Below are 17,989 nucleotides of genomic sequence, written 5' to 3'. Positions count from 1 at the left end.
GATACATCATTTAAATGCAAATAAGGAAACTGCTGTATAAAACGGTGTTATGGGCTTTACTCAGCGAAGCTTTCTACAGACTCCTTCCTCTGAATTCCCCCAATATATTAAATATTAACCCTCCTTAACTTCTCAAGACTGACTTGCGGGAGAGAAGAGACACCAGGGGAGTTAATGAACGTCTCTAACGAGGGTCAAACAGAAGGCAGATAAGAGCGGATTCTCGTTAACAGATGGGAAATGTGTTGCCAGAAGGGATGACGTCGACAAGGAAAACACTCATTATGACCTAAGCAAACATTTGTAATTTCTTTGGGATCTATTTCTTTACTTCTGGATTAGTAATTTATGATAACATCGCGCGATTGCCATTTTGTTCTAAAGGGAAGTTATATCTAAACATATCGGGCGCATTTCTCTAGAAATACTAGCTGCAGGACATACGTACATTTATATGAGTTATATGATACTCCAGAGGATCCATTACTTTGCGCCATTTTACCTCGAATGTTGACTTGTATAGAAAAACAAAATGGCCGCCCACAAAACTCTCAGAAGTAAATCGCACGGGATGTTTCGACTCAACTCTTTCTGACCCGCAGACTTGGGAACATTGTACGTCGGCTTATGGCGGGTCTGAGCGACTCGGAACCCCATAAAGCAAAATCCCAACGGCCACTGGTCTTTAAGTGTGATGTTATACAATGACATCATCATTCTACACGTATGGAATCAATCTGCATCGGCGATACTAAGCTAAACCCATTCCGATTCAAGGTGAACCTGGCAAAAAAAAATCCTAAAATTTTAACTTTTATAATTAAATTCTATTTAACCCATACCACATCAGATTTCATACGGACTAAAGAGTTCCTCAGTCCCATCCAGAGTCCTGCTGCTCTTGACGAGACATTAAGTTGAATGTTTTCGGTTCTGTATTTTAAGCCCTGAATGTTGAATTACCCAGGCGGACTCGGACGTCTGGGACCAGAACGCTATTTAGTGAAACTTCAAGGTGAAGATCGAGATGATACTTGTGTTAACATGACCCTTAGAGGGGTAAATCCAAGAGCCAAGTTGATGAACAGTCCTCTAGAGTGACATCATTTATACTCGATATTATCACCAGACTGATTAATAAAATCTCTGTTATTAGCCGTTTCTTCAACATTTTATTTCAGCCTATCAGAATTCTCTTTATAGAAACAGTAGAATGTTGTAAATTCTGTGTTAGTTGGTAGGGATTGAAACACTGGTCATGGTGTTTTCATTAATATGATTACAAATGAACGTTCCAAAATTTAGATGAAGAGCTTTTAACTTTTTCAATTAGGGCTGCGTCTTTATGATCGGTATTATTTATTACCCGTCATCGGTTACGGCAAATACATAATTTTTAACTTGCAGAAAAAAAAAAAACACACGTCATACGGGCAAGACGTTATTTTATTCATAAGCTACTATATAGCAAAATTAGCAATAATGTTTTATAATTATTATTAACTTCTGGAATGAAGCCAAGTGCCCTACCAGGAACATCTGCCGCTTGGAATCTATGAGTGATGAGAAAACCTGCCTCATCTTCACAATTTTATGCAATTGGCTTCACTTATTATTCCCTGAAGACGACATGAAATGCCACAGCGGTTTAAAGTAAAAAAAAAAAAATAAAAAAAAAAAAAAGTTTTATGAATCGGAACATTCCATTGGTTGCCATGGTAATAAGATCTCTTCAAATGTTGCATAGGAATTAACTAAATTAATTTTCTACATAACCCCATAGTTTTTTTTCACGCATTCGGTGCATTAATGGATCATTGCCGACAGATCATCCCCCTAATGAATTATTACTAATTAATAAATAATTCAAAACTGCATGTATCAAATCATAAACCTATCGATAATTGATCCTCAGTACTATTTATATTATCTATGACATTTAGCTTGTAGTAGACAAACACGCAGAAGAGACTACTAGTATTTAGTCCAAAGTACTCCTCATACCTTTTAGGAGCCTCAGCTTTCTTAGAGTAAGATGTAGAAACAATTGAGATATTAGAGATTCTTTCTCCAAAGTGTTACATCTGAAGAAGGGACCTCTGAGGCCTCGAAAGCTTATGTGACTCTACGTGTTACAACACAGCGATATTCATTTGTCGTATGTCGGTAGAGACAACCGTTTACGATTATTCGATCAGTCGCACAAAAGCAATTTACAGAATTGTACAGATCAGGCTACGTTCAGATCAATTCTAAATAAATAAAACAAAAAAAATGAATCCTAAAACCCGATGAAGACAATTAGTCGATAAAATGTCACATTTATGTCAGTTTCTAGTAAATTTCAGACAATTTCCTGAATAACGAGCAGGTTTTTAAATCTGTAAAAGATAAAATATGAAGTATTCTGAACTTTAGCCCATTTTTGGGGGGGGTTCTCAGATACATTACTTTGCCTTTGACGTTTTCTCCGGATCTGTATCTTTTGGCTTCTTCTTTAAATCCATGATGTCCGAGGAGGAACGCACATCGGATTAAAACATGCCTTTACAGAAGCGCCTGCTAGGAACGTCTGACTGCGGCCAGGACTCCGGGACACAAAGGGTGGGGTTGTTTGAACTTCTCATTATAACACGTTAAGATAAGACTGGATTCTGCTGTAAACTAAGAGATTTTTGAGGGACGTATGACCCCGAAAGCCTAAAACCCCAAACATTATTGTTTTTACCACCCCCGAGAATTTTCAATTTTAACTTTGGTTTTTACATTTTTAAATTTTAAAGGTTGGTGAAAATACAGAAAGGAACATTTTCTGATGCCAAAAGAGGGTTACATAGTATTTCTGCTCAGTAAATAAACTGATGAAAACTCCCCAAAGATTTACGATAAGTGTAACACCCCCTTTATAAAGGGATTTATTCACTAAATAACGGGGGGACGGAGTTTTAGCTCCTTGACTATGCATTATGAATAGGAAACCCCGGTGAGCGTCTCGTACTATAAGCTGGATCTGATAAGCAGAGAGATCTCACTTTACATTACATAGGGCCAACCAGTGACGGATCCTGGCCTAGGGTGGCAGCCCTTCGGCCGCATAATAGGGAGTCTTAGTCTCCCAGTAGCGCCAATACCCAAACGGGCTGGTTTAAAAAGGAAGATTACGGATCGCCCCAACGGCTCCATTAACACTATGGTGGGCTTTAAAAGTGGGGAGCCAGGATATGACATCATATGCTTACATCAGAAGTATGGACAGCGGTGCGGAGGGGGCAGGTAAATACATCACTGGGGACAACTAAACTGTATTGCAGGACAAGGTTAGGGTGTAAAGTTGAACTGTCTGGCAAATGTCCTTTTTATTTTATAAGCCCCCATTATAAAAGGGCCAGCGGGAGAGTTTGCACTCTTAAAAGTGAGGAACTACTTAACCAGGAGGAGAACGAGATCTGTGGCATAAGTTGTCCGGCAATCATATCTAATCAATGCTCTTTCCTGCGGTCTCTCGCTCTTCTCCAAGGTTCCCCTGAAGCAATCAGCGTCTTAGCCACAGACGACTTCATTGGGAGGAATAACGTTTCCGAATCTGATGGAAGTTAAGATGGCGGATCCAATGTTACACACATGTGGGTTTGTAACATAAACAAGGCTTATTGGATGAACGGAGTTTCAAAAGGTAAAGACGTTTCACACGGTTTAATGTCACTGGGGTCCCCAATAAACGAGAATGCATATTAAAGTACCGGGTGTAAGTTACCCTAACCCTACACGCATGCTTCAAAACCAAAAACAACAATAAAGTACATATCTGAGGTAGAAGCTGCAGCCCAGCTGCTGCTTCTGTCCTCATCCTCTGTGGTCTGGCGATTCTTGCCACCGACTGGCTGCCTGAAGTAGCCAATCAACGGAAGCGCCTGCGTGACCATCATGTGTACGGAGATGCGTTCAATGCCAAATAGTTGAGAGGCGGGTAAGGGGGCAAAAACGGAACCCCATTAGAATTTAAGGGACCCCGCAGCGATCATATACATTAAAGCTATATAAAACAACACGGTAATAATAATAGTAAGTGCATGCGATGGCTGGAGCGTCCCTTTAATAGCCTACAGACTCCATCGTCCCTCTATGATGCCTCCCGGCTCCTCATCAATACATGAAAAGCAAAGCAAACGTTCACAAGAAGAAATAGTCCAAAAACCCGGGTGCACATCGAGGAACAGAGCCGTTTATTCAGGAAGAAAGTATTGACAGTAATACCCAGCTTAAAGGGAGAACACGGAGGTTTCTCAGACGGAGTCATCGAAGCGAGTCAATCAAAATGCACTTTGTGAAAATCAAAAGGGGAAGCCCATAAAAGCAGCTTCTTTCCCACACAAACCAGAAACATCGGAAATAAACGGGCATTTAAAACGAAGTCTGGCTACCATTACCAAATTACCAAACACAAATCATACACCCCAGCTACGGAAGGCACTACCAAATATCACACATTGCACTGCTCATATAATATGTGTATTTTCCTGTATAATTAACACAATAATTAACAATTTTTATAATCTATTTCCCAACGGAACCCCCGCCGAAATCCAGTTACCGGCGGCACGTTCCCCCCTGTACATTTATATACAGCCATGCAGCGTCCGGAAGCTACATTTAACATAAGATTGAATATTCGACAAATTGGTCCTTTAATAACCGTTGATTCAAAGCGCAAGCTGGGTATCTATCCACAGATACGATAAGCAAAGGGTTAAGTAAAATAATATAATAAAAAAAAAAATGAGTCATTAATGAGACCGTTAAGGTAAGGAGATAATTAAATGTAACGCCAGGAGGCGAATCAATAAGGGGGACCCGTTGCCCACACAAGCTGGCAGGTTTCTCCAGCAAAAATGACCGAGCTGGCCCTGTGTAATGTATAATTTAATGGCTGAGGAGGCTGGAGAAATCCCACTGATTTAACTTATTATACGAGGTCATCCAAGCTCTTCCTGCAGCAGAAGCCCGCTGGGTTTGGACCTTCAGAATGTATAGCGAAGTCACAACCCTCCTTTTGGTGAATAAGCCGCTCTTTATTTGTGTTTTCAGCAGGACTTTCTTCCTAGCGTCAGTAAAGATGGCAGCTTTCAAAGTCCAGCTCAACTCGGCAATTCCTACCGACATGACCTTCCACCGGTCGGCGCCTAAGTTGCCAAAAGAGCCTGTAGATGATTCCGGAGTAAAGTCATTTTTACTTTGTTTTAGGCAACTGCAGTCGGCAGGAAGGTCCAACGATTTACATTTTGTAGAACCGTCAAATCTGGTGTTGAATGAACCTGAAATATCAGAACCCAGGGGGGGGGAATTATTAACGGGGGGGGGGGGGCTGTTGCGTCCCCAAAATCATTAAGCGGAAGCAGAGCCGTCTTCTCCGGATTCACTTTGCGGAGCTTTCTATCGAAAGCCTCTTTCAGTATAAAGAAAAGAGAAAAGCAAAACACCTTTAAGAAACAGTACGAGGAATATAACGTAGTATCTTGTGCTGATCTTTGACGACGTGCAGGGGGTGTCGACTGAGGCAGCGCGGGGGAGGGGGGGCTTTCATTATTTTAACAATAAACAGCGCACCCGTTTAGAAGACATGTACCGTAATCCACGAGAATACACTTATAGCCCCAACCGCAGCAGGTACGATCGTGTCGAAGCATTTTTTTTTTATTATTAACCAATATATTGGGCTTTCAGGTACACAGGTTTTAAATATAGTGCACTTATATTGTACACGGCCATTTTCTATATTTTTGGAACATTTACAATTTTTTTTATAAGACAGAAAAACAGTGGAAACATACAGAAAGTGGTTTTTTTTTTTTACAAAGATTGGTGGGGTACTAATCGAAAGAAAATAACTTGAAATCCTAAAAAAAAAAAAAAAAAAAAAAAAAAAAAAAGCACTTTTTGGGGAATTGTGACTTGCGCTGTTAGACTAAGGCTAAGGTGGCAGTGTTAATTTTTTTTTAAAAACACGTTTATGGTATTTTGTATATGAAACCCTGCATTTAGACAAGAGCTGAGGCTCTAAGCCAAAGCCACCATTGGCAGTGTCCTCCTTTGAAATAGGTGGTTTAGGGTAAAGGTTGAATAATTAAAATGGTATAAAAAGTCTGACTGCTGGGTATGTACCCCATTCATATCACTCTTTTGGTGCCTGAAACATCAGAGATACACAAACATATTTTGATCAGAACAGGCCTGGTATTTAACAAAACCACCTCAATATGACGGGGTTAATAAAAATACTGATTATTAAAAAAAAAAAGTGGTTTTTTTTTTTTACAAAATAAGTGGGAATTTAGGGTTGGTTTTTAAGCAGAGGTGGATAATTTTTGTCTGATATGCTTTTGATTTATACAAATGCTACAGATTAATCACCCAGATTGTAATTTCTTTAACTCGAGGATTAACCATTTAAGTGACGTTGAGCCGATTTGTGCAGAGTTCAATGAGAGACGATTGTTTTATTAAATGTTTTTCTTTTTATATATATATATATATATATATATATATATATATATATATATATATATATATAAAAAATACCTCTTGGTCCTTGGGCTTAAACGTAAGATGATAATAAGATTTTAGTCCTAAATGGTTCTCATGTTAAAAGGTTACAAAGTGTGGTTTCTCCTCTAGCGGATAAATCCAGTTCTCAAGAGCGCTAAAGCCTTGCTGGGAATGTAGGGAGACGCAGAGGGATCAGCCACACGTTTTAGAATCACACGACTTACCATACAGACATAAAAAAGAACAGCAAAACTACAGCTATGACAACAAAACCGCACAACGCTAAAGCCGCGCTCAGGCCGGACCCCCAAGTATGTACGCGTTGTGTTTGGAGACGCGAGCGCGGCCGTTCCATTCAGAAAGGACCCCGTCTTGGAAAATCAGGTTCTTGGAGGGAAGCGGAACCCCGCCGTCCGCCGGGCTACACTGTGTCAGTGCGCTCGATGCATTCGACTCGGAGGCATGATCTACGGTTACGCTGGCGTCCTGTGGAAAGTCAAGAAGATAGAGAATAAACCGAGCCGTCCAATGTACCCGACGTCCGCATGAGAAAGGGTTAAATTTAATGGTTGACATTTGGTTGGTGGTAAAACAGCTTTGGTTGAAACACATCATGAAAACCTAGTATAGGACCTTTAATAATATACATATTCTTCCGTCACTATATAATATTAAAGGTCACTGAACACTATCCCGGGTACAAGTAGGGATCTTCCGAAGAGTTTTCCCTGTGACGGGATCCAGAGTTACAGTAAATACGATTTATTAGTTGACTATGCAAAGTGCAGGGCCAGCTGAGCGCTTCTACCGGAGAAGCTCATTGGGGGGCGGTCATTCATAGCGCCCAGTGGATCTGCTGAGCTGGTATGTTCTTTATTCTTTTATCTCATGGCTTATTGAATAAATGCTAGACAATAAAGTTGGGGGGGGGGGGTTCCCAGAAATAATATAAAGAAATAATTGGAACCTTACCTGGAACGACTGCACGAAATTGAGAACCTGCAGAGAAAGTTTCCGACTGGAGTGGAGGAGATTCTGGAGGCTGCGAGCAAATGGAAAAAAATCAAGATACGGCCATCGTTTCTATGGAACATTTTATGATTGAAAATGTTATTGACCGTTTTATTTCTCAGCACTTCATGATCTTAGTATAGTGACAACTTTTTGACACGTTTACCAAAAGAATATCTTATGGGGTAACAGATGATTTTAGGAACCTGCGGATACCAAGAAAAAGGGTCGCTATGAATACTGAAGATACGTTTTACGCCATTTTAGCCTGCTGGGTTTTTTTCCCCATATATATATATAACATATATATATATAACAAAGTAAATAAACTCTGATGCGATATTGTGGTCTAGCTCAACTGACAGATAAAGCCATATATGATAAACATGGGGTCTACATTTAAAAAGTTTTCTCCCCTTATTCTTGTAAAAAGCAGCAATTTTCTAATTTTATCGAAACTTAATAGTTGCATTAGGCATCTACTAAAATAATCAAACACTATAAAATACACCCTCTGTTAATTACAATACGTGGAGACTGAGCCACAAAGAAATGTACATTTTTTGGGGGGGATGTACACGTATTTCATGTTAATGCAGATCTGTTTAAAGCAGGGTAACCGTGCCGCGCCAGACACGCGCCAACCAACCATCCCTCGCTTTTACCTCTCTTTCCCACATAGTCCGTGGGCAGAAATTTTCTTGCAAACCATCCGGTTAAGTTCCGAACCAAACAGCGGAATTCCATAGCAGAGATCCAACGGCACCCAGTCTTTTTCTACCGTTGACACTAATAATAGAAGGTTTTTTTTAATGGTGTAACAAAAAAAAAAGATGATATTTAAAGAAAACGCGCATCCTCAGTATTTCTCACACTTACCTTCGCTAGACTTTACGGCGGGATCGACGGAGGTTTCTTCTACCACGAGCTCAAAAGATTCGGTGCTGCCATTGACGTCTGAATGCAGCGCTACATATAGTTCATCTAAAAGGGGCAATAAACGTGCAGGAATGGGTCATTTTAGGGCAAGTCGATCTGAATCATGAAATAAAACTAATGGGGGGTCTATCCAGGGCTTTACAAAAAACACGGTTAACATTATTGACAAGAGAAAGTTGATATGTTCCTCAACTTTAACAAAGATCCTCAGAACAGCTGAACTCGAAGAGGAGCAGTCACCGGAAAATGCATAAATACGGACATTTATTCTGATTTATACGCCATCGGAAATGGGGAAAAGAAGGCTGCCGCCACCGAGGACCAACCGGAGATGCGGATTTCTGAATGAGCTTTTTGTAGCCTTCGCATTCGTACGCACCTTTACCATCCGAGGTGTCGCTCAGTCGTCTCTGGCTCGCTAGCCGGCTGGCTGGGTTTAACATTGTGATGTATCCACAGAAATGCTCCAAATCGATCTTCTCCCGCAGGGTTTTTAAGGCTTTGTGAACGCCCATATTGGAGTTGGAGAATTCTGGAAACAGTAAGAGTGAGTGAAGAAACGTTCCCAACGACACTTGGTTCTAGGATTCTAGCCTCCTAGGAGTTCTGAACACGGAACCCTCGCCTGCGGTGACATCGCTGGTGTAAGAACGAGGCCCAAGCGACTTATTGATCATCAGGATAAAGACACAAAGGGCTTTATTCACTGATGTAAGATCAGACACTTGGGATTTGGAGTCACTGGACTTTCTATGCATTATTCTAGAGACGTCTAGCCCCAGTGTCTCCCTGCGCAGGGCCAACTCACAACTTTCCGCAGGAGTAAATAGACACCAAAACAACCCCACGGACCCTGACTGATCGAGAAAAGCTGGAGAGATCTAGAAAGGCTTCCTCTGGGGGATATTTGGAAGGGATCCACAACGTTAGCAGTTTATGGAGCGATTTTTAGACCGTACCTCCTTGCAGTTCTACTTCGTCGAACGGGAACGGCACATGCACCGTCTCTCCCATCCCATACATGCCGTGACCCTAAACACACGGGACATGGAAGCAGACACGTCAGGTGTGGATAACATAACATCTGCAGCTAATAAATCTATTTAACATTAGCGCACATTCAAAAAAATAGTGCCAAAAACAAGACTACCAGGTTCAAAATAGGAATAGAGCGAATTGTCACCGCAGTTGATACTTGGTTTATAGGAGGCTTCAAGAACAGTAAGGTGTGATGGGAGTGGGAGTGCTTGGGGTCTAGTTGGGGAAGGGGTGACCCAGGTATTGGAACCAGGCCGCCATATACACAAAAGTTTAAGCCGTGCTGTCTATGGCGATACCCACAGAATGACAAGGGAACAGTAAGCATTCCTCCCGTTGGTAGCCATTCTCTATAGAATATCCCGGGGAGAGCAATTGGTAAAATTATCCCAATCTGGGTTACTCTGTATGAGATTTGTTTATTTACAGGATGGTACGTATGGTACATGTATAATGGGACTGCTGCTGGTGGCCCCCTTGCTCTTTACCGAAGTCGGTGGGGGCCGGGCTAGGGACAGCCTTCAATAGATCTCCCGGCCACTTTTGGATGTAACCATCACTTCAATCAAATCATCCTCATCCAAGAAGTCCCCACCTTCTGCTGGAAGGCTGTTCCACTTATCTACCACCTCTTCCCGCCTGCACAGTCTACATATTTAAATGTTTCTATCACGGCTCCTCTTCCGCATGTCTCAGATGCTTTCGGTTTTTGACTCACTTCGAAGGGGCGCGCTTTAATCGCGTAAACGCACCTGAATAAGCACGGCTGAATGGGTTAAAGCGTCGTTCAACATTACTAACACGTTTGACGTTGGAACCACTCCTGGATCGTGTCCCCACGACGTTATCAGCAACCGGTCATACGCCTTTAAAAAAAACACACAGGAACGATCTATTAATTTCTCTAATCAATGGGATTAGAATGTGACGGAGTCATAAATTATACAATAGCATCCATCTGTCTTAATACAAACTTGCGCAGGATTGAAGAAACTCCTCTGACTTTATCATATTCCATCATTGATATGAATATTTATACTGAATGAAATTTATAGTTGGTACCGGGGGAGCCATAAGAGAATGAATAAACGTAATTAAGACGGAGGTCTCTTTCATGCGGACACGTGAAACTCCCTTCACTATTAAACCTAACCAAGTGTCCTGACAGATTAAAATAACCAACAAACCTTATCTGCAGGCCAAAGAAAGCCATGAACCGCAGCTAATATGTTTCAGTATTTACACGATTATTGGGTTATAATTAATTGCCCCTCCTTTGTTGATTGTGGTTATGGCCGTCTTCCAGCGGGCAGCGAGAACGGAGCGGAGGTCGGGATAGGAAGTAGGTGCCAACATCCCTGATAGAATGTTATCTTACTACAGCTGCGGCCTCTTCGTTTGTATGAATGTTTCTTTTTTGTTCATATTATTGATGATTTTGGATTCTCTGTAATGTTACTACGGAAGCCGCTGGCGCTCTTTAAATACAACATAACATCAACAACGTGACCGAGCTATTCTGGAGACCAAGCTACTCAATGCGTCGGGACAAATAATTTGCGGGTCAAAGAAAGGGCAGAAGGTACTACTTTGTCATCCAAAGAGTGCGGGATTTTTTGGGACATACTGGGTGGAAAATAACTATTTGCTAGGGGTCTATAGCATTTGAGAGATCATCCTGGAAGCCAACGCTGTTTGAGAATTTGTTAGGGTCCCCTATCCCGACGGGCTGTCAGGGAGGACACGTTGGCCGCGGACACATCAGCTAAGTAAAGTTTCGGACTTGCTACTTTTGCAAGTTTTTCTCCGAACCCCAAAAATTGATCATTAAGAAGGATTTTTAGAATTATCTGAACCTGGCTAAAATGAAAAACCACTACAGCTCACCAAGTCCACGCAGAACTGGTTACGAACTCGGTTTAATCAAACGCACGACCAAACAGGCCTGCGGGTGAGACGCTGAACCCGGCGTACCTGAAAAATGTCCGGTAGTTTCCTGAGTCTGGACCCTTTGGATAGCAGGAGCGAGGGTGGTCCTTGCCCACATACATGATAGATATAGAGCTTAAACCATATGGAGCTAACTTCTGGGATCGCCGGTCCGATATGCTACAGGAAGACAAAGAAAAACTCCATAAAAAATGTACTTTTTGTGTATTTACACATTTTTATATGCTTCCTTAACACTGCACAGCTTTACACCGGAGTGACGCCAACGTAAATATACAGTAAATATTCATAATGTCAAAAATGTAAATGTAGGTTGGGGAACATAAATGACGGCTGCAGCAACAAGCTTGTGGGAGAAAGCCTCGGGCAGACCGCAAACATTCATATTCCTGTCTAATTTTTATAAAGATATGGTAATACTCGTCCTAAATGATGGTCCGTACATAGAAAAACAGTAGCAAAAGAAAGCCCCATATGTCCTAGGGGAAAGAAAAAATGTAATTTGTTCTTTATTACGTAAAAATACATAATTTGCGTGGCTACATTTGTGTGGAAAAAAGGTGAATTGTGATGGGTAAAAATGGCAAGAAAAGCTCTCGTCACTTTATTAAAAACCCCCGATCATGGAAGGTTAATAAATCGTTACCTGTGGGGTGCAACTGCTAATAGGTCGGATCTCGTTGGTCAGAGGTGCCATGGATACAAGTAGCGAGTAGTTCTTGTTTAAAACTCGACTGCATGTTGCGGGGTCCAAACCCAAAAGGCTCTCGCATCGCAGGAGGTCCAAAGGCAAACCTGAGTTCACGAAGCGAAGGGAAAAAAGTAAATTTCATCTCAACGTCAACAGCACGGGACATAACGGGACATAACGGGACATTTCAACCGGCGGAGACGTTTCAAGAAATACAATCTTAATATTTTCTAATTTTAACAAAACGTGCCAATTTTGATTATTCCGATGAATGAACGAAAACGAGGAGGGACCCCAACGAACCAATAAACAAAGTAAAGAGCTCAGAATCTTCCTTTGCATTTGGTTGCTTATCACAAATATCTCAGAGCGAGGCAGCGATTGACAGCACGGGACGCGGCGGCAAGACGTCGGCCGTCACAGAGCAACAGAAAACAAGGCAATTTTTATATATTTTTTATATTATTTAGGTGAAAAGGATACATGATTACCAAAGAGGAAGGATAGCCTAGAATGGGACACCATGGCATGTCTTAAACGGCTTAATACCAAGTCATTTACAAATCTGTCTCGCAGATCAACAAAAACAGACGGAAATTATTATGAATTTCCACAGAATACTCATAAGGCTAGCGAGCAATCCCGCGATGACCGTAAACAGCACCATTGTGGGAAAGTAAATACTGCGGTCCACACTTAACCGGTTCTTCAAGTTTGATGCTTTTGGTTTTGCAGGATGGACTTTGTACGATAAAAAAGTACCGTATTTCCTCGATTATAAGATGAGGTTTTTTTTTTTGTTTTTTTTTTTTAGAGCAAATGCTCTGAAAAATAACCATCGTCTTATAATCAGGGCTCAAATAGAGGTCTGACTACAAGACTATGATCCAGATCCCCCGCAGCGCTGCAGGGGACCGGGATCCTCCTCTCTGGCAGCCGGTAGAGGTCTGTGCGATGCGCAGTGACAACCTCCGCTGCTGCCGGCACTTCTGCCGGGGCTTCTGTGACGGAGCGCCGGCGTCACATGAACTTCTGGTGCTCATTCATAGGAGCCCCGGCGGAAGTGCCGGCAGCAGCAGCGGAGGTTGTCTGCACGCATCGTACAGACCTCCACCGGCTGCCACCACTACACACCAAGGAATCTGAAGCACGGGGGAGAAGTCTAAGGAAGCACTGGTAAGCCGGGGGGGGGGGTAAGAGTGGCATGTGGGGGGTATAAAGGCTTTGTGGAGGCAGAGTGGCATATAGGGGGTTAAAAGGAATATCAGGGAGGCAGAGTGCCATAGGAGATATATATATATATATATACACACACACACACACACACATCACTGGTCCCATAGGAATCTGAGTGAAGGATACAACGTGGCAACATCTCACTATTGTATTTGATAGATTTACCTACTTTTACCTTTTCATGCATAAGGTTTGCTGTGTTCTTCAACATGAGAATAGATTACTAATATTGATCACCGTATTGCATGGAATCATCACTTTACCTGCGATCCCTTGTTCTGGTTGAGCAACAAGATCCTTGTTGTGCCGGAGGAAGAGTATGGTGTTTCTCAACGTCAGAGCGTGATCGAAGTACCTCTGGGCTTCCCCCTCGCCGGTGCTCTGTACCTGGGGAAATAAGAACACACAGGGGGTTAAAACACAGGGGAAGCGGTGAAAGAACCTTTAGGATTTTATTCTAATTATGCCTACGATGCATTAAAACCAACTCATCCCCATCCAAGCCGTCCTCTCCTAGTGTTTAGCGTCCCCCTGAACCGCCGACTAGATTGTAAGCTCACAAGAGCAGCGCCCTCTTCTCCTTTTGTACCAGCCTGCGATTTTGGAATTATTCTACCAATTTATGATTAAATGTAATGTAATAATGCCAGAAATGCTTTCTATACCTTCTCGAGCTCCACAAGAAAGCTGTCCAGGCTCTCATCGGAAAGTTTGCCAACTTCGAACATGGTGACCGCGTGACTCTTTAGGTTCTGGGTGAAAGATGACAGAAGATGACCGATGGGTAAGAAGTTGCTTTTAGCTCAATACACACACTGATAATAAAATATTTAACATCTTAAACGCAATTAAACACCAATCTAAAGGATAAACATAAAATTCAAAATAAAACCTTAAACTAGCATCGCTCCTTCCTATAATCTCAATATTTGAAGCTTTCTTTGTGTTTTTGGAGATATGCACAGTAACAGATAATTCTAAGGTGTTAAAGCAATATATGGTGCTAAGGCAACAACGCACTTCAACCTATCAGAGTCCACTCCCTGTGCCACGTGACTGTAACTGAGAATTACGAAGGCAACATATGTATTTCTTGGTATGGTTAGGTATATAAAATGTAATAAGGACGGTGCAGCACCTTCCATTGTTATCTAGAAGTAGCTTAAAAATGTAAGAAAAAAGATTAAACCTGTTTTGTTTTTTTTATACTACCCGGGATGCAACAAAGTTACATTCCGGAACTTGTTATGTCAGGATTATATAAATCCAGATTAAAAAACAACATTACGAAAGGGGAAAAAAAGTAAACTAAAGGGGGTTTTGTGGTCGAGGACAGAAAATCGGAAAATAAGAAATGTAAGAATCCGAGACCACGCGAGACGCGCTGGGAGAAGAAATAAACTACGCACCGGCGACAGGTTCCCCATCATTAGAAAGGCGGTGAGCGTCGAATCGAAGAGGAAAGCGATTCTTTTTGTATGCCCACTGGATAAATTCAGGCTGCTGACGCTGGACGTTTCGGCTGTGGGGGAAAAAAAAAAAAGAGCTCTTAAGAGTATAAAGATACGGTGCAGCCTTCTGGAAACATACGGTACGTTACGTAAAATACACCTAAACACGTCACAAAACCCATCACAGTGCATAATGGCGACCGATCGATTTCTAAATGTATAAAATAATAAATCAGAATATATATTTTTTTGTAATTAATATTGTTTTGTTGCATTTTTTTTTTCCCCTGCCGCTGTGATGCCTATTATTATTATTTGTTTTATATCGGAGCGCTGATGTGGGGATTTGATAATGTTTAGAAAGCATTGTATTATTTAAAGCATTACATTACAGAGATAAGCTGTACGCTACTGTTCAAAAGTTTGGGTTCACTTAGAAATGTCCTCGTTTTTGAACATGAAATCCAGCGCAGACGGGGTTAAAGTTGTAAATGATTATTGTTGCTGGAAACTATTTTTTAATGGAATATCTTTTTGTTTCCCCATGAAAACAGCTAAGTGACCCCCCAAACTTAAAAAAAAACCATGATTGTTAACATAATTAACTATTTGCTGAAGGTTTATTTAATTTATTTTTGGGGGGTTTATTTATTAAATTACTGATTGAAACAGTAATTGTCATTATTACAGTATGTTCTAGAGCGGGCAGTTTTAGGACTTGATGATAACACGACTAAACTATGCAAATTATTAAATATTCATCATTTCTTCACAACATGATAACACACAAAATAAGCAATGGAAAGTGAAATATTCAAATGGAATTTAAAGTGTTTTTTGTTTTTTTTTAAGCGACATATTTAAAGAATTAACTGCTGAATAAAATGAGGCAAACCCTATGCCAAGGATAATTGTATGTATTTACGAATCTTTCCGCTATGTACCGCTCCGCGAGCAGATAGTGTCTTCAGTGGAAGGTTATTTTTTTTTTAGTGGGTCAACAAGATGAAGGAAAAGATGTGGAGTCACTTAAATGCTTTCCATATGAAGACGACACCGCTCAGGACCTGAAAAGCGTACCAGATTCAACTTCTTCTATGTCGGCCCCATAAAAGATATCAGTTTCGACTAAAGCCTCCAACCACAACAGAGAAAGGCAAGCGCTGCGTGAGTGTCTAAGTATATGTTTTATTTACCCGTTTATTTACCCGACATGGGCTTCTCCGGGGGTTTTTCACTAAAGAGAGAATTGGCATTGACTTTGCTATATTAAGGGACAGCGCAAGTGATGTTATGCTCCAGCAGTAGCGTGGATGACCCTGTATAAAGCATACTTTAAACAGTAAGACTTCTTGAAGTTCACCTTGTTGGAATATAAATGACAAAGGGCCAGCTCAGCCTTCATATGCCATTGATAGCCCTTTGTAATGCATGGTGAATTCATGGAGTTAAGTCCACAGCACTCCGGCAAACTCTATCCTTGGTGAATAAGCCCCTATCGGTGCCCACTGGAATCATGAGTGGCGCGTCCCCTGTAAACATAAAGCCCGGCGTGTCTGTATTCAGAAGTACCTGCGTCATCTTGGCTGTTTGTATCCGTGTCTGTCGCGGAGGAGAGCAGATCCTGGACAGGACTCTTGCTTTCCGTGCTCTCCCATGAAAGCAACATCTTCTGAGGATCCAATGTGCTTCTACGCATGGAAAACAATGTAATGGTTAACAGCGACCCCGGGAGATGATCTCCGGCCAGATCATACTCCTTTCTCACTAGGGTATAGATCGTCTGAGAAGGAACGCCAAGAATGCCAATTCCTAGTAAAAACCCCTTTTTTCTTAATAGTAAAGAGTTAGGAGAAAGTAAAGCTGCAGAAGAATTGAAATCTAAGAATTAGTCATTGTTTATCGCCGTTTCACTGAAATAGCGAACTCATGCAGCCAATTGCAGACTAATAGCAAAATAGCCTTTATCGCTTATAGATTTTTTTTAAACATGCGCGTAAATCTCTAGCTACGTTGTAATAAAGGGAACATAAGTCACCCGGCTGTAAGAAATAAAAAAGAGAAGCTTGACAATAGTTACTTTATCCTATTGACAGATGACGCACTCCTCCAGGACGGGTGCAGCTGATCCGGATTTATGACTTGCCCCTTTTTAAGGGCAAAACCCAAGCGACAGTACATGGAAACGGCGTTCTACGGGGGAAAAAGAAAGCAAAATAGACATCAGAAGGCTTATAATGTGTAATATTAGAGATACCACACAATCATCCGGACCAGTATTACCGCCACAAAAATAGGCAGAATGCAGTCAATTCACTAACACAGCAGTTTGCAGCACAATTGAAAATATTTCATCTTATTAGCGTCACTATACATTATAAAGGTCTAACCCCAGTGAGCTTCTGCTGCACGAAGAGTTGCCCCTGGATAATGCATGGTTAAATAAACAAGATTCTCCCCATACGAACTACTAGTTATGCTGAGGTGGGAGAGTTTAAAACGTTTACCCCCCAGCAAACTCCCACGATTGCCCATAAAACCCCAATATGGGAAATGGATAAAAGCTGTATGGGAGAACATTTAGTCTTTAGTTGAAGTTGGTATCATTTTCTGGTACAACACAGAAGGAGATGTAGCGACATAAGCTTTCAGAACCTCAGACCCTCAAGGAGACCTCTGTAGAGACCACTCAGGGAGACCTCTGTAGAGACCACTCAGGGAGACCTCTGTAGAGACCACTCAGGGAGACCTCTGTAGAGACCACTCAGGGAGACCTCTGTAGAGACCACTCAGGGAGACCTCTGTAGAGACCACTGTTCCAAAACTCTACATCTTTTTTATTTTAGCTCAACAAAAAGCATCGACTTCAACTCATGACTTCATACCACACAAAGAAAGAGTAAGGAGTTGTAACAAGGTCCCAAAAGGACTAAGCTATTACACTGTAGTATTGATGTTAGAAATTTGCATCGTATTTGGGTTCTAGATTACCCTTGTAGATGGATAACCAGGATTGGGATCTCCAGGGTGCGTTCTCTATACAGATGAACAAATGATATTGTGCAGACCGCATTCTGTGGCTCTAGTTACAGCAATCTACATCGCAGCCACACAACACTCACATCGACTT

General features: G+C 41.5%; 1 protein-coding gene across 1 annotated transcript in view; it reads right to left on the bottom strand.

The window, feature by feature from the left end:
* The window catches only part of LOC149305669 (protein FAM91A1-like), a 30,080-nt gene that overhangs the window by 1,192 nt on the left and 10,899 nt on the right, over positions 1–17,989 (bottom strand). The window contains exons 11-24 of the mRNA XM_089477283.1: positions 16,940–17,052; positions 16,432–16,550; positions 14,818–14,930; positions 14,074–14,160; positions 13,672–13,795; positions 12,128–12,276; positions 11,506–11,640; positions 10,284–10,397; positions 9,453–9,525; positions 8,873–9,025; positions 8,434–8,538; positions 8,220–8,343; positions 7,516–7,585; positions 6,882–7,029 (exon numbers count right to left, since the gene is read on the bottom strand). Coding sequence (XP_089333409.1) covers positions 6,882–7,029; positions 7,516–7,585; positions 8,220–8,343; positions 8,434–8,538; positions 8,873–9,025; positions 9,453–9,525; positions 10,284–10,397; positions 11,506–11,640; positions 12,128–12,276; positions 13,672–13,795; positions 14,074–14,160; positions 14,818–14,930; positions 16,432–16,550; positions 16,940–17,052 — 1,627 coding nt within the window. The remainder of the gene's footprint in view (positions 1–6,881; positions 7,030–7,515; positions 7,586–8,219; positions 8,344–8,433; positions 8,539–8,872; positions 9,026–9,452; positions 9,526–10,283; positions 10,398–11,505; positions 11,641–12,127; positions 12,277–13,671; positions 13,796–14,073; positions 14,161–14,817; positions 14,931–16,431; positions 16,551–16,939; positions 17,053–17,989) is intronic.

The sequence above is a fragment of the Sceloporus occidentalis genome, unplaced genomic scaffold (genome assembly GCF_023333645.1).
Source record: "Sceloporus occidentalis isolate IW3139 unplaced genomic scaffold, rSceOcc1.0.p SCAF_11, whole genome shotgun sequence".
Classification (NCBI taxonomy): domain Eukaryota; kingdom Metazoa; phylum Chordata; class Lepidosauria; order Squamata; family Phrynosomatidae; genus Sceloporus; species Sceloporus occidentalis.
This window is presented reverse-complemented; position numbering and strand designations above follow the sequence as displayed.